The sequence below is a fragment of the Phocoena phocoena genome, chromosome 5 (genome assembly GCF_963924675.1).
Source record: "Phocoena phocoena chromosome 5, mPhoPho1.1, whole genome shotgun sequence".
NCBI classification, from domain to species: domain Eukaryota; kingdom Metazoa; phylum Chordata; class Mammalia; order Artiodactyla; family Phocoenidae; genus Phocoena; species Phocoena phocoena.
Genome location: NC_089223.1, coordinates 49,932,078 through 49,955,080, shown reverse-complemented (window position 1 = coordinate 49,955,080; position 23,003 = coordinate 49,932,078). Strand labels below are relative to the sequence as shown.

Below are 23,003 nucleotides of genomic sequence, written 5' to 3'. Positions count from 1 at the left end.
AGAAGGCCAGCAGCTGCTTTAAGTCACCATCGTGATAAGCCTGGGTGCAGTTTGTTGTTGTTAAGCCTGTTTGGATGAGGCCGCTGAGTATTGCTTTTGTGTGGGGGGAGAAAGAGAAGAAGTCACTTACTTGGTTCATTTTAGTACCTGCAAAACACAGAGCTGACCTGAAACTGCAGGCCCAGGTGTAAGAGTCCAAATGGAGGTCCACACTGTATATGTCGAAATATTTGAAAATTTGAAATCAAGCTGACAAGCTGTTAAATAAATAAAGTATGTTGTATCCTCCTCACTTGGCAAATATACCTTCATAACAACCTGAAAATCTAGGTTTAAGTTTAAAATCTTTAGATGCCTCCAAACTCTGTACTAGAATTTGGCAGAATGCAGAAAGCCAGCCTCCAGCCCATGGCCTGTCCCTGTTTGCTTCCCAGTTCGAATCTGTCCAGCTCTCTGATGATCTCATTTACACACACGTGCAGACCTTGGCCCACGTGTCTAAACCATGTCCGCATCTTCTGCAAACAGCTGCCTCTTGGCCTGCTGACAGTGTGGTCTGCCTGGAGACCTGTGCAGGTGCTGGAATTCTGCAAGGAATTCTGGCATCCTGGGTCCTAGAGTGAGGTCTGGAAGGAGGAGAAATGGATTATTGGGTGGGCGTATCCCTTTGGCCCCTTGGCTGCCTGGCTCCATGGGGAGGGTCCTGGCTGGACGAAGGCTAGAACAGGACACCTTAAGGTGTGATGCTCAGAGCTGGCGCTTTGTATACCAGGTCTAAGGGAGGTCCTGGTCAAGAACTAGTGTTGCTTTCAGGCTTTGAAAAAAAAAGTAGAATTCCTTTCATTTAAATTCTAAAGAGGCATAGTTGTTGCTTCACACGGTATAGGGTAGAGCTTTCTGTCTGAGGAGTAAAATGAACTGTGTATGTTGAGAAGAAAGACATCTTCCTGCAAATGCCTTTTCTTTCTGTTCCACTTGATAGTGCAGATAAGAATCACAAGTTCCCTCTTTCTCAGCCCAGCTATTAAATGAGAATGGAATGACTTAAAACAAGGCTGGGAAGTATGTGGATGATGGCTGGGGAAACAGGCCACCTTTTAATAAAACCTCACTAAGTGTGGATAGTACAGTTGTTTTGAAGTTGTGTTATGACCAGTTTTAAAAACAAATGATGTGTTTACTTATGGAAAAAAGTGCTCAATTCTGAAAATTCCACATCACTGATGTTCTTAACATTTTATTACATGGGTAAGATGAATCTTTCATTAAGGAGGGGACGGTGAAGAGGGCAAGGTATAGACCTTGTTCCTATATTGTAAAGATTATGCTCTGAACCAGCAGTTGCACAAATCAGCCTCTGATTGGGAGGGGTCAACAGTACCGTGTTTCATATAAAGTAGCAGAAAAGGCTCAAATCTCATAGGTACGCAAGTCAGACAGAGTGGAGTTCAAATGACTGGTCATTTATCATCCTTCCTGTGCTCAAATGCTTGTGAAATAGATGAATGGTGACTAGTGATGGCCTCATTGCACTTGGAACACAAACGAAGGCATGGAGATCTTGTGGGTAATGTGCTCTGATAGCCTGAGTTTCTGGGTAGAAGTCTGGTCCTTTGTCTGGTGTTTCCTTTATACAATCCACCAATTTAAGCAGAGGGGTGGAGGCAGGGACTGGTTTCACGGACAGGTGCTCCTGAGAGAGCAGTCTCTTTTTCTTAGTTAAGTATTTAAACCATAGCACACCCTGGCTTCATGGTTGTTTTTCAAAATTAGCTAAGAAATAGAAGAAAGCTCTGGAAGATCTATTTTCAGGAACAGTGATCAATGCTAAATTTTTGGCAATAACGGTGCTGTTTTATTTATTTTTAAATTTTTTAAAATTAATTAATTTATCTTTGGCTGCGTTGGGTCTTCGTTGCTGCATGCGAGCTTTCTCTAGTTGCAACGAGCAGGGTCTACTCTTCGTCGCGGTGCGTGGGCTTCTCATTGTGGTGGCTTCTCTTGTTGTGGAGCTCAAACTCTAGACGCACGGTCTTCAGTAGCTGTGGCATATGGGCTCAGTAGTTGTGACTCGCGGGCTCTAGAGCGCAGGCTCAGTAGTTGTGGCACACGGGCTTAGTTGTTCTGCGGCATGTGGGGCCTTCCTCTACCAGGGATCGAACCCGTGTCCCCTGCATTGGCAGGTGGATTCTTAACCACTGCACCACCAAGGAAGTCCCAACGGTGCTATTTAAAAATTTTTAACGTGTCAGAAAAAATTTCCTCAATGTTTGCATTATATAACGATGGAAATGCTTAGAGCAATAGCAATTTAAAAATGCAGCTGTGCTAATGATAAATTATATAATTGACTTTATAGAATTGCCAGCTGATGAGAGTATTGATTTTATTTGAATCAAAATTAATCACAGGTTTCATCATTGCTGTCTTTTGAGTTAATAAACTGATGATCCTTCACAATTTAATTCTCTGCCTTTTATATAGAAACAATCCATTAGAATTAGAGTAGCAGCTGAGTATAATTGTCGATTTAGCTTGAGTATGTTAGGTATCATAACCGGGAACATATGAATGACAGTGAGCTGTATATATGATAGACCGGATGAGAAAAACTTATTAGAGATTAGAACTCATTTTTTTTCCTTCTATGTTAAGTTTCTAGCACTTTTGGCCTTACTCTGGTGTTAGGTTTCTAGCACTTTTGGCCTTACTCTGAGTTTATATTAACTTATTTTCATCTGACTAATTTTATAATATCTAAATTTATTCTATGAATGACTTCTCAGATTATTGATATTGAAATTAATTTATTAAAATGTTGATAATTTTGTTTCTGCTCAACAAGTCTACATTTGACTTAGGCTTCTATTTACATTATTTCCCCAACCTTAGGAGTGTTTTGTTCTATTCTGCATGGCCACTGCCAATGACAGATATGTCGATCTTAGAATTTTCCAAATGAGTAAAATTTATCTTAGATTCTTTCACTCTATCTTTTGGTGCCCCTTCTCCTTCTCCAAGGTTTTTCCTAACTCCTTCAGCTATTCCATTCCTAAACAACTCAGCCATATTGGGGGGGGGTCCATCTGAATATTCCCTTGGGGAATATATAGATAGACACCCCCCCAACCCCATATGGCTGAGCCAGTTGCTGGTTGTTCATGGCCATGATCTGTTCTTACTGTTCAGTGTCCTGTTCTGATTAGTCAGGACCTATGCCATATCAATTGTTAAATATTTTGAATCTCACCCCCATTAATGGCCTTTGGCCTCATTCCTTTCCTAACAGAATTTGTTTTTAGCAAAGTATCTGTGGTCTCAGTTATTTACACATTTCTATGAATTTGGGTCAGTGTCTTACATTTTCCAGGGCACTGCACTGGAGCATAGCTGAGATGGTTTTGTTTAAGGCAGGGGTAATTTGGAAGAACGGGTAAGACCCCTATGGGGTTTGTTGGCCTCAAAAATGGACAGAGAAGACGTGTCCTCATGCTGTGATCTGGTCTCCTGGAGAGTCTACTGTTCTAAAATATTTTCTCCCATCCATGTGTTTCTAAAATTTGAGTTATATATTGAGTCCTTTGGCTTCTAATTTCAGTCAGTATATTTCTTTAAGAAAACAAATGTTTCTGGGAAAGAAAATACTAAATTAAATCAACATAAGGTTTTTAGCCCAACTTGGAGACTGGGTAAACATATCAAATGTACTAATAAAAACACAAATGCATTGAAAATAGTCAAAAATATATAAACATAAGATGTTATTATCACTGTCATTAGGACACTGGAAACCTTGAGGAGAGTTTGAGTAAAAAGGGGAATTAAGTAAAAAGTAAAAAAGAAAGTCCAGAGCTGGATATTGAAGGACTTGGAAGACGTATTCTCTCTCCTCTTTATTTAACCAGGTGGGTTGTCTAGAGCCTTACTGTAGAGGTGACAGCATGACTTATTTCTCTTTTAAGTTTTAATATTTTTAAAATTGAAGTATAGCTGATTTATAATATTGTGTTAATTTCTGCTGTACAGCAAAGTGATTAAGTTATACATATATATGTATAAATGCATATATATGTATGTGTATATATATATGCATTCTTTTTTATATTCTTTTCCATTATGGTTTATCATAGGATACTGAATATAGTTCTCTGTGCTATACAGTAGGACCTTGTTTATCCATTATATATAAAAACTTACATCTATTAACCCTAACTTCCCACTCCATTCCTCCCCCAACTCCCTCCCCCTTGGCAACCACCAGTCTGTTCTCTATGTCCATGATTCTGATTCTGTTTCATAGATAGGTTCATTTATGTCATATTTTTAGATTCCACGTATAAGTGATATCATGATCTTTTTCTTTCTCTGTCTGACTTACTTCACTTGGTATGATCATCTCTAGTTCCATCCATGTTGCTGCAAATGGCATCATTTCATTCTTTTTTATGGCTGAGTAGTATTCCATTGTATATATGTACTACATCATTTTTTTTTAACATCTTTATTGGAGTATAATTGCTTTACATTGTTGTGTTAGTTGCTGCTGTATAACAAAGTGGATCAGCTATATGTATACATATATCTCCATATCCCCTCCCTCTTGTGTCTCCCTCCCACCATCTCTATCCCCTAACTCACCCCTCTAGGTGGTCACAAAGCACTGAGCTGATCTCCCTGTGCTATGTGGCTGCTTCCCACTAGCTATCTATTTTACATCTGGTAGTGTATATATGCCCATGCCACACTCGCACTTCATCCCAGCTTACCCTTCCCCCTCCCCATGTTCTCAAGTCCATTCTCTATGTCTGCGTCTTTATTCCTGTCCTGCCACTAGGTTTTTTAGAACCTTTTTTTTTTTAATTCCATCTATATGTGTTAGCATACGGTATTTATTTTTCTCTTTCTGACTTACTTCACTCTGTATGACAGACTCTAAATCCATCCACCTCACTACAAATAACTCAATTTCATTCTTTTTATGGTTGAGTAATATTCCATTGTATATATGTGCCACATCTTCTTTATCCATTCATCTGATGATGGACACTTAGGTTGCTTCCATGTCCTGGCTATTGTAAATAGAGCTGCAATGAACATTTTGGTACATGGCTCTTTTTGAATTATGGTTTTCTCAGGGTATATGCTCAGGAGTGGGATTGCTAGGTCGTATGGTAGTTCTATTTGTAGTTTTTTAAGGAACCTCCATACTGTTCTCCATAGTGGCTGTATCAAAAAGGTAATGTATTCTGCAAAACATAGCCTGGCTAGATCTGATTTCCTTTTGGAAATGGGATAAAGAGAGGTATAAATATAGGGTTTTCCACTTTGTTTTAACCTGATAATTATAGTTGATAGTGAAATACTCAGTATTGCCAGTGTATGCCCAGCTACCAATTTCAATGTCAGTAGAGTATGTATATAGGTTAAGAGTATAGCGTCTGGAGTCAAACAATCTGGATTCCAGTTCTAACACTGTAAATTAGTTGTTGACCTTGGGAGGGTTATTTAACCACTTTGTGCCTCAACTTCTCCATCTGTAAAATGTGGATAATAGTAGTACCTACCTCATGGAGGTCGATGAAACTAACGTGTAGATGGTGGTTTTAAAATGCCTACAAATTATTTGATACTCCATTCATCTCACACACACACACACACAAAGATGCAGGCTATTTCACCTCCCATTGAAACTGGATGGATCTTTGCACTGCCTTTGAATAGAATGTGGTAGAAAGGATGCTGCCTGATTTCTGAGGGTTGATTAGATATGCCATCATATTTTGGGAAACTCACTCTGGGAATCTTCAGCCACCACTTGCAAAGTCTGGCTGCCCTGAGGCTGCTGTATGGAGACCACTGGCCATCAGCTGCTGTATGCTGAATAGACCACTAGAGAGAGATGCCCAAGGAATCCCATTATTCCAGACCCCAGCTGTTTGATTCCTTCCAGCTCAGGCCAGCTTATGTGAATAAAAGATCTTTCAAGACGGTCCCAGCCCCAGCCATTGCCTGACTGTAACTATATGAGAAACTTTGAGTCCAGTCAATCCCCAGATTTTTAACCATATTTAATGATTTAATTATTGTTCTAAGCTGCTCTTTCAGGGTGGCACGTTACAAACAATAGATAAGTGGCACAATTACAGAACAGTATGTGCCCTACCTGATTTAAGGAAAGTGCTTAGTAAGTGTTCGTTATTGTTAGATCAGTGTTTGCTGTTAGCTTGTTATCAGTGTGCTCATCTCCCTGAGCCCATTTTATCTGTAAATTAGATGTATTAGGACCTGGATTATCTGCTTCATGTAATGGTGATGAAGATTAGATGAGATAATAAATGTAGGAAAGTCCTTTGAAAAGTAATACAGTATGTAAAAAGTGAAGTATTTTACTATTTTTAACATCTTTTAACCTAATCTTAGAAGGAGTTTAATATTGAGAAGATATACTTTATCACTACTGCTATCTTTTAAGAGATAAAACGGGTCTTTTTCTTCTCAAAATTTTAAACATTCTAAGGAGCTAAATGAAAAACTTAGGTGGATCATTTAGTGTGCATGCACGAAGTTGCCAAATTGACACGGTGAAAACCTCTGAGAATAAAAGTTGAAAATTCTGTATGTTGTTAGCTTGCCTCCAATGTTCATGTTGTTCTAAATAGAGCTGTAGCACAAAGTAAGCTTGTTTAAGGTGATTACATACTATCAATTTTATTAATATCTGATTTTAGAATAGATTTCTCCACAGCCATCTGCATTTATACCTGTCATCCACAAGGTGGCAGTAAAGATTCTGATTTGAAATGGCCATGCCCTCCTGAGGCTATTCATGGCGCAACATACGAGGGACAGAACAACGCGACCAAAAATAAATAAATAATTTTTTAAAAAAAAGATCTGTGCTTCTGATAATTGAAGAGTGAGGACACAGACACACGATTCATTGTTAGAAACTTTCTTGCTGGGGTTGAAGCAATATAGGAACCTCCAACCCCTGATCTATGGATGAGTAAGTAGGTCCTATCATTAAATGTAAACCAGAATTTGCGAAAAAAGCTTAAGTTGTGAAACTAAGAGTCTTGTGGCGGTGGGTGTGGTGGAAAGAACAATTAGGTACTTTCTTGGACAAATGGGAAAAAGAGTACTTTAGATCCTGGAAGAAATGGACAAGGATGAAATCGCTTCTGGGAAAGGCCATCTTTTGACTTGATTATCTATGACTGGGCTTTCTATAATGAGAGACAAAAATTTCATTCTATACTTGACAAGTTTCAAAATGCAACAGCAGATTGAGATAAGGCAGTGTTAGAAAATTTCCCTTCTCCGGTACAATCAGTCATTTAGCCAACTGGTACTTAACGGGTTGATCTCAGAAGCTTTCCTTTTTCTAAGTGGGGTGAGGTACCACGCTTCTGGAGCAGTGATTTGCAGTCTTGGCTAGCAGCTTCCATCAAGACTGATTAAATCTGAATCTCAGAGAGGGGGGTCCTGGGCACCGTTCTGTTTTGTTTCCCTTCAGATGATCCCTTCTTCAGATGATTCTAATATGCAGCTAGGCTTGAGAATCACTGGTCTATGGATGGGTGGGGATGAGACTTCTGTGGTGGGGAGAGGTACACAAAAGGGAGACCAGAGGCCTAAAAAGACAGCCTTCTGAGCCTTCTTGTTTATTTTTAGCTCTTTATCACTAAATGGAAATAAACAGTTAAGTTGAGTAAATTCTCACTTCATTAGAGCATATTACATACTGACATAAGAGAACAGCTTTTCCCTTATGTTTTAAAATTTAAATCTCCACGAAAAGAAACTTTGTTTTGCAAGAGTTTCCAGTTAGGTATTAATACACTACTCCTGTGTAGACCATTTAAGGAGATGGTTCCCAGGTGATGGTTTAAGAATCACCTGTGGGATGACTTAGGCATCCAGAAAAACACAGGATGTTAGTACTGCAACTTGAAAGACTTTAAACCTTGCAAAGGGCACAAAAATAACAGAAGGCTTGTGTGATGGTTAAATTTCAGGTGTCAACTTGGCTAGGCTATGGTGCCTTTTTGTTTAGTTATACATTAGTCTAGATGTTTCTGTAGGTATTTTGTAGATGTGATTAACTCTCCCACCAGCTGATTCCAAGTAAAAAAGATTATCCTTGATGATGTGCGTGGGCATCAGCCAATCAGGCAAAGGTCTTAAAAGCAAAGACTGAGGTTTCCCAGAGGAGAATTCTATGTCGAGACTGTAACGTGCGTGAGTCTCCAGGCTGTTGGCCTGCCTTACGGACTTTGGACTTCCCAGCTCCACAATTCTGTAAGTCAGTTTTAATAATAAATCAATCTCTCTATCCCCTATTATTTTCTTGGAGGAACTCTGACTGATGGAGTTTGTGGATTACATTCTTAGAAACAAAGTATTGTTTTCTTTGTTTCTCTCATGAGGACCAGTGTTTTTCGAGGAAGGTGATATGTAAGGTATAAAAAATTGAGGACAACTTATATAATAGTCATTAACTGGTAAAGTCAGCTATGGTTGACAGTAGTAGGTGGAAATTCAGAAGTGTCTCTTTAATGTTGGGAAGCACTTAGGAAATAAGCATAAATTCTGGCAATATCTTCTCAAAAAATCTCTGTTTCCTACCAAACGGAAGAAATGCAGGCATAATTATGGGTATAAAGTCTAAAATTAAGATTCTTGTACTAAAATGATGGAATATTTGGGTCAGTGATTCTCAATATTAAAAAATGGTGAAAGGTGTTCAGAGTTTGCTGGAAAATATATCCAGGGGAACCATGACAACACTACTTCAACCAATCATGTAATATTTATTGAATACTTAGTGATAAAAAAAAAAACCCAGTTCTGCCTAGCCAGGTGTAAAAATACTTGACCAAAATGGACCAGTTTGTAAGCAGTTCATGAATAATTTGTAAATGTGACCTTTCAGATAAGAGCAGAGCAGAAGTTATCAAAATTAATTTCACAGAGCCATAATTCTGGGCCATATTGAAATGAAATGAGATCACTGGTTAAATGTAGACAGTAATAAGTTGTATACCGTAAGTTGTAACTCTTCAAGGAACATACACTACATTGTGATTCCAAAACTAATTTGATCAGTGAGCACATTCTTCAAGTATGCCTATGAGTCTTGACTGGTGTGCTAGAAATGAAAGCTAAGTCTTTGTTTTTTTACTAACTCTGCTACCTTGGGCCCTTCACCCACCTTTATGGAGCCTCGTTCCCCATATCTTTTATCAATGCTGTTTACTTCTCAGAGTTGGTTTTGAAGCTTCAGCAAGTTAATTTTAGAAATAAAAAATAGACTTTAAAAGGGCTAAAATGCTGCCTACAAGTGAAATGGGTAGGTTGTTGCTTTTTAACTTCATGGAATCACCTAAAGAACTTCCTGGTTTGAGGTTAATTTTCCCTCTTGGAATCTTCGTGGGAGGGTAGAACTGCACCTTCTGCAGAAGCTGCAAGGAGCAGGCATTGGCTTTCCCAGTTCTTGGCAGCTGAAGTCTTGAGCACCTGATCTTGGTTTAGTTAATGAAATGCAACCTGCTGGGGCTTAGAATCTTGGGAAGGGACCAGGGATGATTTTGGTTAATATGACTCCAGTTACATTTGCTATAAAACATGCTTCGTCTCTACCATAAAACTCTACATCTACCACAAGGTGAATTTCAATTCCTTGAAGCAGTTAACTATAAATATAGAAGGCTTTCCTTGGCTTGTATTGGTTTCAGAGGAGCATTTATTCTGAAAACATAATCTTTCTTTCAAAGCAAAATCTGTTGAGTTAGAACACCTTCAGTTTCCATGGGCAAATCAAGCACATAGAAATAATATCTTATAGTGTATATACGGTAAATCGAGTTCAGCTGAAATCATTGTATTTAGAACTTTGACCCAATAAATTGCTCTGAGGACTCGTCTTCAGCAACAGTAAACTTGTTCAGGCTCCAAAGATTTTCTTTTTGCCAGGCAGATACTACCTAATTAATGGCGTACAACTTGCAGCTGGGAGCAAGAAGGTATCCCCAGGGAGGCTGCTGTTTCTTTAATTAAAAACAAAATTTTTCTTTAAGAAGTGAGCTATTCTGGGCTATTTCTGGTAGAAGGCTGTTAACTTTTTCTTAATGGTACGTATTAAGCCTGAGAAGCGATCAAGGCATGGAGCTCAGTGTGCTGGGAAATGTAAAGTGGATGCTTATGCTGTGAATCTTTTAGGACACAGCAAATCTAGAAAAAAGCAGGGCCTTGTGAGGCTGAGGCTGCCTCCTGTAGTGTCTTGGTGAAGGTCCCAGGAATAGTGCTGGAGATCAACATGGCAGCATCACGCTCGTAGCATTTATGGTTTGCATTGTAGTTCCATTTATTTTGTTAACAGATCATCGTACTTAACACTAACAATAGTACGAGGCTATTGCAGCTGATAACAAGCAGGGAGTATCCTAGTTGTCTCCCTAGGAGCTCTGGTTTTGCTTAGGTTAGGCCGTCAGATGTCATTCCCAGAGTGGTTCCAGCTCTAGGTCTGTGGGGATAATGGAAATAAATGTTAGAAAACCGGAGCTAATGGGCGACAATCATCCTGCAGTTCAACAGATGTATATAAGGTCAGGTTATTGTGCATAAAGATAAACCTGTCTAGCGTGACCCGTGTATCCACTACAGCCCACCTGATGGGTCCAGGGTCAATGTAAGAAATTCCCAAGGCCTGAATATAAAGCCATCACTGTTATGCTAAGGTACATCATACAGTTTTTTTTTTTCTTTGAACTAATGGTGTATGTAAGTTTCTGATGTGTGAGTATGAATAATCACTGCCAGAGCGAAAAAAAACAACCAATGCACGTGAGGCCCCCTCAGTCATGGGACTGAGATAATAGTTCAGTTGTTATTTTAGTACCTCACTGAGTGTGAGGTTTTAATCAAATCACCTTCTACTTTGTAATGAAGCAAATGTGTCTCCCCCTTGTTTATTTTCTTTTCCAAGACACTACAGCAGAGTTGTATCATAATTGTGTTTGCACAGTACAAGAAATTCCATCTTTCACTGACCTCAATGAGTTTATGCCTTGGAGTGAGGATGAGAAAGGAGACACCTCCATGCTTCCCCCATATGTTTCTCTTGTGGTGTCAGCACCTAGTTGAGCTGGGTGTGATTCTAGTAGTATTTTCCCTCTGACTCGATTCTGCGGCTTGAGCTAACTCCTTTATCTGTTGGCAACCCAAGGAACACTAATCGTTTCCAAAGCTGAAGGCAAAAGATAACTGGCTTTGTGGGGTTTATTAAAAGACAGTAATTCCTTCTCCAATGGGGCATGCAAATGTGGTCACAATCAACTTGGGGGTTAGAAGAAATTGATCAAGGGGCCCAATAACTGTCAAGAGGACAAGTCGTTTTATAAAAAGACTTTAGTTAAGAATGAAATAGCATCAAGCTGTTGAGTGGAAGACATGAATTGTGGGTGTACCTAAGGATGGGAACACCCAAAGACAAAGGCTTCAGCTTCTACAAGCTGTTCAGACCTCTAGAGTGGGGTGGGCTTTCAGTGAAAAACACATAGCCAGCCAAAGTTAGTTTAATGGATTTAGGAACTGCTTCATGCTAAATAATGTGCCACTTCTGTCATCAAGAGCAGAATTGTTAGAGTAAGAAAAACCATAGAAGAACTTGGATATATTATACAGCAATTTAAGATATGAAGAAAAGGCTGGTCTATGGGGAGAGGGGGGAGGGAAGACAAGTGCTCACTACTTAGTTTGGAATCAAAGTCAAGTGCTGGATCCAGAGCAGCTCACAACTGCTCATAATTAAATGAATCCAGGATTGTCCTACAGAGCTCCAGAATTCTACCTGGAACCCAAGAATCATAATCTGCTGGCTGTGTTCTAGAAACCTAATAGAACTTTTAGGTTATGGCATCATTATTTCTAGACATCAAGTGCCCCAGTCCCACAACCTTGTGAACAAGGTATAATTTGCTCTTTCAAAGCCACATAACCGCTCCAAATAGAACAACCCTTTATAATTGCAGGTTGTGGTTATAATAAACAGGCAGCGGGTAAAATAGAGCTTGAAACCTATGGAAGGAATATGTGAGTGATTTTTAGGGCTTCCTTCTAGCTCATCAAAATGTGTTTGGGTGGCCAAAAACTGGGTGATGCAGAAATTGAAGGGCTAATTAAAGGCCATAGAAAAATAGCTCATCAAAATGTGTTTGGGTGGCCAAACAATTGGGTGATGCAGAAATTGAAGGGCTAATTAAAGGCCATAGAAAAATATTGACTAATGCGAGAGAAATGATAAAATATTTATAGAAGATAATGACTAGAACCAGAAGAATCAGTATATTAGAACCCTTCATTAATCTGTCACTGAAAAAAACAGTTTACCTGTTGATTTAGCCAGCATTAAATATTTCAGAAAGTTGTTAGGTTAAAAAAAAAACTCTACCAAATTAGTGTTACCTCTCCTTAAAATACCCTCTTTTTCAATTTGTGCTCCCAGGGACTGAAAGAATATGAATATACATGAGACACCAAAAAATGCACTGAGTTCCTAGAGAATAACATAATCCGGTGAAAACAAATTCAAAGGAGAAGTTATATGGCTTTCCAAACAACCCGAATTCTTATTAAGCCTAGGGATACCTCAAAGGGTGGGAGGTGAGGTAACTTGTGTATTGGGATTTTAACTCTATATAGATTATATGTGGATTGAGATGAAGGGAAACTGAATTAATTTAAATGAGGGAAAACGATTAGTTTAGCAGCAACAGAGACCAGATACTATTTTTAACTCTAGAATAGTTATACTCAAAGTAACTTCGCTTTTAATTTTTTAATTGAGGGATAAGTGACATATTAGTTTCAGGTGTGCCCTTTAGCCTTTTTCTCCAGAAATAGTTCAGTGAACTTACTTTCCCTTTAAGACACAATGTTCATGTGCAAAAGCACAAGAATATACAGGCAGGGAAACTTGTTTTAGTTTAGACTCATACTGCAGACAAAGAATGTTGCCTGCCGTCAGACGCTGCAGCTGTCCTGACAGTGTGCCCTGAGGGGAATTCAGGATGGAGAAAAACAAAACTTTCTGTGCTCTGGATTCTGGCCCTACGCATATCTAAAGCAATAATTTCAATGACCCCAGATTCTTGCACCTTCCCATATAATAGAAAAGAACTAAAATCACTAACTTGAGATGTCTGTTCTTTGCGATTAGCAATCATCTTTGATGTTCAACTTCATGCTTGTTTTTTCAGCAAAAAAACACCTATATATCCTGGCCCCTCCCTTACCTCCTCAGAGCTATCTGAGAGGCTGTCTCCTGGGCTATAGTCCTCAGTAAGGTCCCCAAATAAAACATAACTCACAACTTTCAGGTTGTATGTTTTTCTTGAGTCAACAGTTGTATCAGTAGTAGAAGCGGCAGCAGTAACAACTTTGCTAGTATTACTGCTACTATTTTCTAGGAATTTTATATGCATAATCATTTCACTTAATCATTACAACAACGTGAGAAGTAGATATTACAATTTTCTTCTTACAGAAAAGGGAACTGAGCTCTAGGCAGTATAATTTAAGTTTATAAAGATAGACGGAGAGGGGATTCTAATCCAGATTGGGTGATTCCAGAAATGAGTTTCCTTGATCATCTCCATTGCAGTGCCTCTCAGAATGTTAATTTTCTTTTGCTGTTTCTAATGATTCATATTGTTGATAGTTGGAAGCTTGAATTTCATTAGTCAAAGGCTTTTGCTTTCATATCCGTTTTAGGAAAAGATACCAGTAAATCGGCAGTTAAAATTTTACATCATTGAAAAGCCTGTTTAAGATCTGAGATGATAAGCCAAAACCACTTTTTTAAATCATTTTTTTAAATTTCAGAAGCAATATCTTTCTTTTTTTTTTTTTTTTTTTTTTTGCGGTACGCGGGCCTCTCACTGCTATGGCCTCTCCCGTTGCGGAGCACAGGCTCCGGACGCGCAGGCTCAGCGGCCGTGGCTCACGGGCCCAGCCACTCTGTGGCATGTGGGATCTTCCCGGACCGGGGCACGAACCCGTGTCCTCTGCATCGCCAGGCGGTCTCTCAACCACTGCGCCACCAGGGAAGCCCAGAAACAATATCTTTAAAATGAATACAATTAAATCTAGAGAGAAAATATTTTTGTAGAAATGTGCACAGTTGAGATCACCTTCAGTTTAAAGTATGGAGTTCTATCGAAATTATTTTATACTTTTAATATCTTTTTTTTTTTTTTTTTTTCGGTACGCGGGCCTCTCACTGTTGTGGCCTCTCCCGTTGTGGAGCACAGGCTCCGGACGCGCAGGCTCAGCGGCCGTGGCTCACGGGCCCAGCCGCTCCGTGGCATGTGGGATCTTCCTGGACCGGGGCACGAACCCGTGTCCCCTGCATCGGCAGGCAGACTCTCAACCACTGCGCCACCAGGGAAGCCCACTTTTAATATCTTTATCAGGCATTTCTTAATGGGTGAAAACGTAATATCTGAAAGAAGCAAGTGGTACTATTTCCAGTGTTGCTTTAATTTGAGGAATGCCGCTTGCCTTCTGAGAATCCTGCCATGTTATCTTTAAGACTTGATGATCTCCGTCTTTGAACTCAGTTTTTTCTATTGAATGCATTAAAATCCCTGAAATGATCTCTATACTGTCATTATCTCAGATGTGAGGTTAAGATGGATATAGTACCAGGCTGGGGATCTGAATTCTAGCCCTAAATTTGTCAGAAGTTGGTCGTATATACTTGCGTAAGCTCCTTGACTTTTCCATATGCTTAATATTCTCATCTCATAAAATAGTCTCATAAAATGACTTTAAATCATTGTTAGAATAATTTGGACAAATAGTCTCCTTCCCATTATGATTTTAAAGATACATTGTACAAAGCTGGGTTCTTTGCTGCCTTTTAAAACTGTACTTACCAAAGACAGTACACATGCATCAGGACTGTAGGGTATTCATTTCAGCATCAATCTGAAATGAAAACAATTATTTAAATCATGGAGTGTTTTGTTTGTAGACTAGTAGGTCATTTCAAAAGGTATAATAGGGGCTTCCCTGGTGGCACAGTGGTTGAGAGTCCGCCTGCCGATGCAGGGGACACGGGTTTGTGCCCCGGTCCGTGGAAGATCCCACATACCGCAGAGCGGCTGGGCCTGTGAGCCACGGCCGCTGAGCCTGCGCGTCTGGAGCCTGTGCTCCGCAACGGGAGAGGCCACAACAGTGAGAGGCCCGCGTACCGAAATAAACAAAAAAAAAAAAAAAAAAAAACAAACAAAAGGTATAATAAATTTTTTTGAACCTTGTTTAGAGGAAAGGATTCTTGTCAAAATGCAGTTTTATATTGAACTTTTAATTGACCATCCTTCACATCCTTATTTAGTTTTACAGTGTCCCTGCTCTTGAAGAGTTTACAGTATTCCAGGAAAAAAGACAAGGAACAAATGACAATAGTTAATAGGTGCTAATTATTGGGTGTGCACTGAATGTTAAAGCATAACAGCTTGGGTGCCAGGGAAGGATTCCCAGAGGAGGTGGTGTCTAAATTGAATCCAGAATCTTGATGAAAGATTGAGCCACGTTATAGGGTGCGAATAGGGCAATCTAGGATGAGTCATTAGGTGCAAAACCTTGAGGTAAGAGCAACTTTAATGTACTTGAAAAATTGCAAGCAGTTCAGGAGAACCAACACAAGAGGAGCAAGAAGTAATGATCAGTTTGGAGAGGAAACCAAGGGTCCAAATTCTTCGATTAAAAAAGAAAATTGAACCTCAATTTAGAAGCAACAGAGAGCAATTAGAATGTATTAACCATTTTGTGCTTTGCAAAGGTTATTTTGACCTCAGTATAGAGATGGAATTGGGTGTGAGGCACTGGAAGAAGACTGGAGATGGGAGACCAAGGGTGTAATCCCAGCAAAAGATTGCCGAAGAGTACTGATAATGTAGAAGAAGGTATCTACTGAGAGATATTGAAGAGTTAGAATTGATAGGATTTGGAATTTAGTTGAATGTATATAGAAGTCAAGGATTCCATTTTAGACAATGTGAATGGCGATAATATTTATACATTTAGGAAATAAGAGGGGGTTTTAGGGGAAAGACTTTGGGCATGTTGAGTTTGAATTTCTTGTGGGACAAGAGAGCCCCCATGGACAGTTGGATAAAAATGTTGGTGCTGAGGGGGGAGATTCTGGCTAGAGGTAGAGATTTGAAGTTTGGAGGCGTGTCCATGGATGGGAACACTCAGGGAAAATATCATATCATGAAAAGTGAAGAAGATCAAGGAAAAACTCTGGAAAACATGGAAACTTAAGGGATAGGTAGAGAGGAAGACAATACTAAAGAGAGTAAGAAGGGAAGAGTCAGAAGGAAAAAGGTAGAATATGGTAATGCAGATGACAATTGTTTCAAGAAGAAAAATAATTGTGGGTATCAAGTGTTTTGCAGAGAAGGCTGGTAAGATAAGGACTGAAAAATGTTTATTAGATTTAGCAAGAAGATTTCAGTGTGACTTTGCCATCAGTGGTATGGTAGCATCAGAAGCTGTACTGCAAAGGGTAGAGGAATTAATAAGAGGTGTAAGGAATGAGAGTATATACTGTTCTTTCAAGAATCTTGGCTGTAAGAGAAGGAGAAAAAAAAGCTAGGGAGTAGTGTCTAAAGTATCTTAGTTTTTTAAGATCAGGAGATAAGTAACTTTAAATTAGAATCATTAAAAAGGTATTGTTGAAACAAAAGGGTGTAACTAATGAAAGAAGATTCCAAGGAAGTGGGATGAATGGAATTCAGAGTGATACTACTGACCTGGTATCATTTTTTCTATTTTAACAATAATTTTGGATTTTCAGTCAGTAATTAATAGTCTTCCGGTATCGGTAATTTGCCTTTGTCATTATTAGCTAAATTCCGGCTGAATTCTGACAATGACATGGAGTGACGGTAACAGACTCATGAAATAAACTTATGATTTTCCTTATGTAATCTCTATATCTCACTCATCCGATGTGTAAAGGGGAATTATAATGTTACCTAACATTTAGAATTGTTTTAGATCATTCTATAAATACACGTAAAGCTATTAATATTCTACTTAACAAATAGAAATGGTTGAATAATTGCTAGCTATGACACTGAGGATTATAAAATCTACTTATACTGAGAGATGTAACAATTTTTCCTGAAGTATGGGAGAGAAGAAAAGGGGAGAGCAGGAGGCGAAGGGGATGAGAGAGGAAGAGTCAGTCTCCTCTTTGCCCAGCTTCTCTTGGCCATTTGCATTTGACTGTCTTAGAAATTTTAATGATCAACTCCAGCACATAACAGTGGCTTTCTGAAAACTTTGGGAAATCTGTTGGGACATCTTAGGGATAGCATAGTAATGAGTTTTCAGAAGAATGAACAGGGATGCCTTGCCTGAATGATGGAGAGAAATAAAAATCGAGTCTAATTTTGCAGCGGTTAAGTTTTTCTACAGTCAGTGGGCCTCTACGGAATATAAAAATGGACCAGTTCTGAGTGCCGTGGTAGAGCCGAAAGAAAGTTACACTGATGGTTCTGTTTCCTGTTCATTTCAAGATCAGGGTGAGGGTAGGTAGGGGTAGATGACCACGTAATGAAACACTGATTTAGTATGGTTCAGAGGCCCCTTCTGCCACTCTTCTATCAACTGTGCCAAGTATATTTAGAATGGCAGACAGAAATGGATCCCTGGATATAAATGACTTGGAGTGAATGTAGTAGATGGGCCCTACTTATAAGGAAAAGAAACTGTCAAGCATTTGGATGAGGAGATTAAATGATAAACTTAATGAGAAGTTATAATCCAAATTATAGGGTAAATGGGACAAATATTAACACTAAGCATTGAGAATTAAAGTGAATGCTGTTCTAGCAGATTGAAGTCAGAAAGCAGAGGTGAGCACACCTACCTCACAATGAGATTAACGTAGAAAGACAATCAAAAAGGCTAACAAACGCCAGAGGGTCTAACGTCCTAGGGCTCTAAATAATCAAATGTTCATGAGTATCTCAACTCCATTCCTCTCACTGTTCTTTAGCTATTACGGAAAGTCTGGCTACTCAGCAGCAGCACTGCTATAAATTTACTGGTTATAAAGCAAGAAAATAGAACACTACCAAACTGCCTTCTCATCATGGTTGTTGAAAATAAAGTTTTAAAACGGCAATGTGTTATAATGAAAAATATAGTGAAAAGCAGATTAAAGAAATGAAAAGCAAGAAGCTTGAAGGAAGCATGTGCTTCGTGCATAAAGCTCAGTTTGTCTCGTATGAGGTCAAAAAATTTGTAGCTGGATGAACAGATGATGGGACTAGAGATGGGTTACAAAAGTGGTATTTTGACAGAATATAAGAAAAGGATTTAGGCTTTTTTTTCTTGATGACTGCATGAGGCCGTCAGAGCAAATTCTGCTGATAGAAAACACCTTTTAGGTAAGGTGACTTTTTTTTTTCCCCCTTCTGGAAAAGGCAGCCTAAGCAGCTACTTATATTACCCAAAGCCAGTTGGTAGTCCAGGAAGGAACTGTTCTATTTACTTGCCTTATGCTAAGTGTTTTAATGCCGATAATGACCAAAATATCCTAATACTCCAAGTCTTTCAGTTTTTGTTTAGAATCTTACTTGTTTTGAATTTTAATGAAAGGTGAACATGATATATTTCTCAGCAGAATTTAAAGAACAGGCTTTTATTCTATTGTACCCTTTTCATCTGGAATTCTGACTTTACAAATTACAAACAAGGTTGGCAAATAGGTCTGGGATTGGAGTGTGTACATGGAAATTGGAGGAGAAATCAGAATCTTCAAGGGTATAGAGAAGAAAGACAAACAATGTGATGTAGCTTGATTTGTTAATTTAAGGCTTTGTTTGGTAGTATACGGTGAAAAGCAAAACTTCCCTAAAACGTTAAGAGAATTGGGTACGTATAACCCCAAACTTAAAAGAACAAAAACAAAGGCACAAACAGCTTTTCACAGTCTGACTTTCCAAAAACCACTTCAAATATAAAAGAACCTCTACTGAGAAGAGAGAAAGACATTTTCTAGTTGGTAAAGAAAGCCACACTAGACTCAGTAGAAATTATGAGGAGAATATCATGGTTTAGTTTATAGAACAATGTTCTCATAAATGAAGCCACTGGGCAGTGAAAATAGTCTACCTCTAAGAGAAAATAAATTGACTATATTTAAATGGAAGCTGAATGACCTGTGGAAGGGATTAACTGAGTAAAAAAGTACACTAAATGAGCTTCAAGGTTTCTTCTGACACACAAACTTTTGTGATTTTTATTAAGTTTTAGGATATTATCAAATGTGCTCTGATAGAATAGTAATAGAAATAGAATAGAAAAATGATAGAATAATAAAATGAAACCAGCCTTTGTTGCTTTCATGGTTTAGATGAACAAAAATTCATGTAAGTTCTTGAAAAAATTCTTTAACTTATAGAAAGGGACTTCTGATTGGCATTAAATCACTGGCCTAAGTAGTAGTAACTTTTTTTTTTTTTTTTTTTGGCGGTACGCGGGCCTCTCACTGTTGTGGCCTCTCCTGTTGCGGAGCACAGGCTCTGGATGCACATGCCCAGCAGCCATGGCTCATGGGCCCAGCCTCTCCGCGGCATGTGGGATCTTCCCGGACCGGGGCACGAACCTGTGTCCCCTGCGTCGGCAGGCGGACTCGCAACCACTGCGCCACCAGGGAAGCCCCGTAGTATTAACTTTTACACTATAGTTAAATTACTTTTATGTAAAAGCAAAAATGATGGGTCCAAAATGGATCATAAATGTTTCCTTCCCAATAGACAACAAAACCAACAATAGTTAAATCCGGCCAAAAGGGATACAACTTAATATCATGACCTTTAGAAAGAGGTGAGCAAAGGAAGATACTATTTTGGTATGGCAAAGAGTTGTTCTTAACCCTGCCTCTATACTGCAGAAATAGAATGGGTGAGACATCAAAATTCTTGGAATTGTCACTAATACCTCCAAATTAACTGTAAAGTGAAATGGAATGCTCTCTTTATCTTTTTTGACTATTCTAATATAGCACTCTGAAATGACTGCTGGAGAATAATGGGTCAAATGGAGGATGTAAACAAATGGATTACTGCGTCTGAAAAGGCCAACAAAACATTTCTCCATCAGGCAATCAATAACAAATGAGTAAATCTTACTATATAAGTTCTTAATACTATGCAGTATTAAGTAGAGGGTTAAATTTTCTTACCTCTGAATTGCAGTAGAGAGGAGGTGAGTTTATAGAACAACACTTGGAGGCAAAGTCTGAGCGCTTGTCAACCAGCTCTTCGAGTTCTGTCTCTGTGGCATCAGGCAGTTTTCCTCTTAGCCTCTCTGCCAGTCTGAAAGGCCAATTTTATGTAGAGTTTTACTAGATGTGTTTTATAAACACATCTAGTGCAAAATGATAGCCACTTCAGATCTTTAGCAACAAAAAAGGAAAATATAGTTGCCCTTCTTAAGAAAACTTAATATCTGTGGAATGATTTTTAGTGCCTCAATTTGAGATTAGAAAGTGAAACCTGTCTCTTTAGATCATGAATGTAAACATACAAACTGTTGCTGAATTTGAATTCCCGCCTTTCCCCTTTCATTCGCTCAGTTGCATCAATCAGCATGGATGACTTCCTCCTCTATCCTCCCTGACCTTTCATCTTCTCTCAAGTTCTAGATTTCAAACTCCTCAAAGAATACTTCCCTTAGAGGACTTTGTCACCTTCATGTATTCTCCCTCATTTTATGTAATTTTCCCTTCAGTTTGCCTACTTCTCAACTAGCTATACTAGAAAACACAAAAAAGTTTAGAAACTTTGGCTCTTGTTTTTAGCTCTACTGTTAACTAACTCTATCTCCCTTTCAAGACGGTGCTGGGATCTGAATTCTCTTGATTCTCTCCCAGTTTGATTGGTCTATGATCTTGGTAACTCTCTACCCTCATAATGGTTTATGACTCAGCCTGGTTTACGACTTTCTCCAAGAAATACTTGCCAGCCCACTCAGTAGTGGGATTGGGAAGTAGTAGAGACCCAAGTTTATCTGGAGTTGGGATTAGTAAAATGGATACAGGGAAAGGACAAGAGGGTGAGGGTGACTAGCCTGCTTATAAAAGCGTAATTAAAAAGAGTTGGTTCCAGCTGGGAGGGAAAGCAAGTCAGACCAGAAGGAACTCTGGTAGGATAGGGAGAAAAAGGGCATGTATGGGATTGTAAATACCTAGACTCAATCGTTTCCATCTTCTCTACTTTCAAAACTCAAAATGTCAATTTTACTGCATTAACATTTTTAATGTATTGAGATTATATAAATTATCACTCAGTTGCCCCGTGTAATCCTGGAGTTCAAAACTGTTGGCAGAGAACTTAATCTTACATTATCTGTAACACTCTATAACGCCTCCATAATCTATTAATTATGTAATTTCCTGTTAACTGGGAAATAACCATTTTGAACTTAAGGATTTCACAGCTTTTTTTTCTTTTAGAGCTTTGTTAAGGTAGACTTCATGGGGGTCACTGAAGAAGGTGTCATCCTTTTGGGATTCTTTATAAAGGTCTTTTTGTGGGGTTGTATTTGTGCTTGCTTGATCTGTTGTTCAAAATGATTTGAAATGAATCTAAGAAATTAATCAAGTTGAGAATGATATGATCTTCTCAACAGAGATTTTCCAGGAAGCCAGTAAAACTTTTTATTATTATGGCCTATTATTTTAGTGTTAACACTTATTTATAAAGAAATGCCTTCCTTTTTGACTTAGCACATCTAGTCTTCAACTCTTCTTCAAATAGCAGTACTGGGCTACTATTATTGATAAATTTGGAGGAATCAGCCAGAACAAGTCCCTTACTTTTTCTTGTACTCAGTAAATGTGTTTTCTGAATAATCGGCACACAGTTCTTGTCCCTTTTCAATGAAAGAAGATAGTTCTCTCGTCAGTTGAGGACCCTGTAAGAAAACAGTTATTTGTCTTGAAACACTGTCCAGGGAGATGTTAAATCAGAACTCCATGCAATGTATCAAGATGAGTGTTTATTATCTATTATCAGATATTGGCTAACATTTTCTATGTAAGACCAGATTGTAAATATTTTAAGCTTTGTAAGTCCTATACAGTCTCTGTTGTACCTACTCAACTACCACCATGGCAAAACAGCCATAAACAATAAGTAGAGCTATATGCCAATGAAACTTTATGAACACTGATGTTGGAGTCTTATATAATTTTCATGTATAATATTATTATTTTTAGGGCATTCAAAAATGTAAGACCATTCTTAGATCACAGACACCAGGCCAGATTTGCCCTATAAGCTGCAGTTTGCCAACCCTTGATCTATAGCAAAGTTGATAAAGAAAATGTAGCACATTGTACCTTAGCATTGAAACAGGCAGTAGAGTCTTCAGAGTGGCAGCATTCATCAAGGCTTTTCAGGGTTGGCTTAAGTATTTTACTGAGGAATACTTCTGGAATATGAGTCTTCCTACTTAGATCAAACGTATACCTGGCATGAAAGAGAAAGGAGATAACACTCTTTAACAATGGGTAGATTTGTGTAGGCGTATCATGTTTTGAAATTTGACATCTATTAAGGCAGAATACCTGCCTTCTTAATTAAAAATAAGATTTAATTAAAATTGACTCCAAATCAACAGGTTTGAAGTTAAAATCAATATTCTCATTTGAATGCAAATTATTAACAGTTGCTTTGAAGCTATTGTAACTAGTTAATTTAACTTAAGTAAAATGCTGTATGTACTACATATAAATTTGTTTATATATAAACAGATCTACTTCACATGCCTATGGAACTGTCCTTTATGCAACTATAATACAATGAACCCTATATAAAGCATCAAGTGAGTAACTTGGGTAGCTTTTCTGTGAAAGTAGTTTGTGTAAATTCTTCCATTGTTTATGCATTTATAAAAACAATGAGGGGCTTCCC

General features: G+C 38.5%; 1 protein-coding gene across 1 annotated transcript in view; it reads right to left on the bottom strand.

Annotated features, from left to right (window-relative positions):
• Window positions 1-10,345: 10,345 nt before the first annotated feature.
• Window positions 10,346-23,003, bottom strand: part of GC (GC vitamin D binding protein) — a 41,620-nt gene continuing 28,962 nt past the window's right edge. The window contains exons 9-13 of the mRNA XM_065877667.1: window positions 22,430-22,559; window positions 21,905-22,002; window positions 20,270-20,402; window positions 14,936-14,991; window positions 10,346-10,525 (exon numbers count right to left, since the gene is read on the bottom strand). Coding sequence (XP_065733739.1) covers window positions 14,959-14,991; window positions 20,270-20,402; window positions 21,905-22,002; window positions 22,430-22,559 — 394 coding nt within the window. The 3' untranslated portion in view covers window positions 10,346-10,525; window positions 14,936-14,958. The remainder of the gene's footprint in view (window positions 10,526-14,935; window positions 14,992-20,269; window positions 20,403-21,904; window positions 22,003-22,429; window positions 22,560-23,003) is intronic.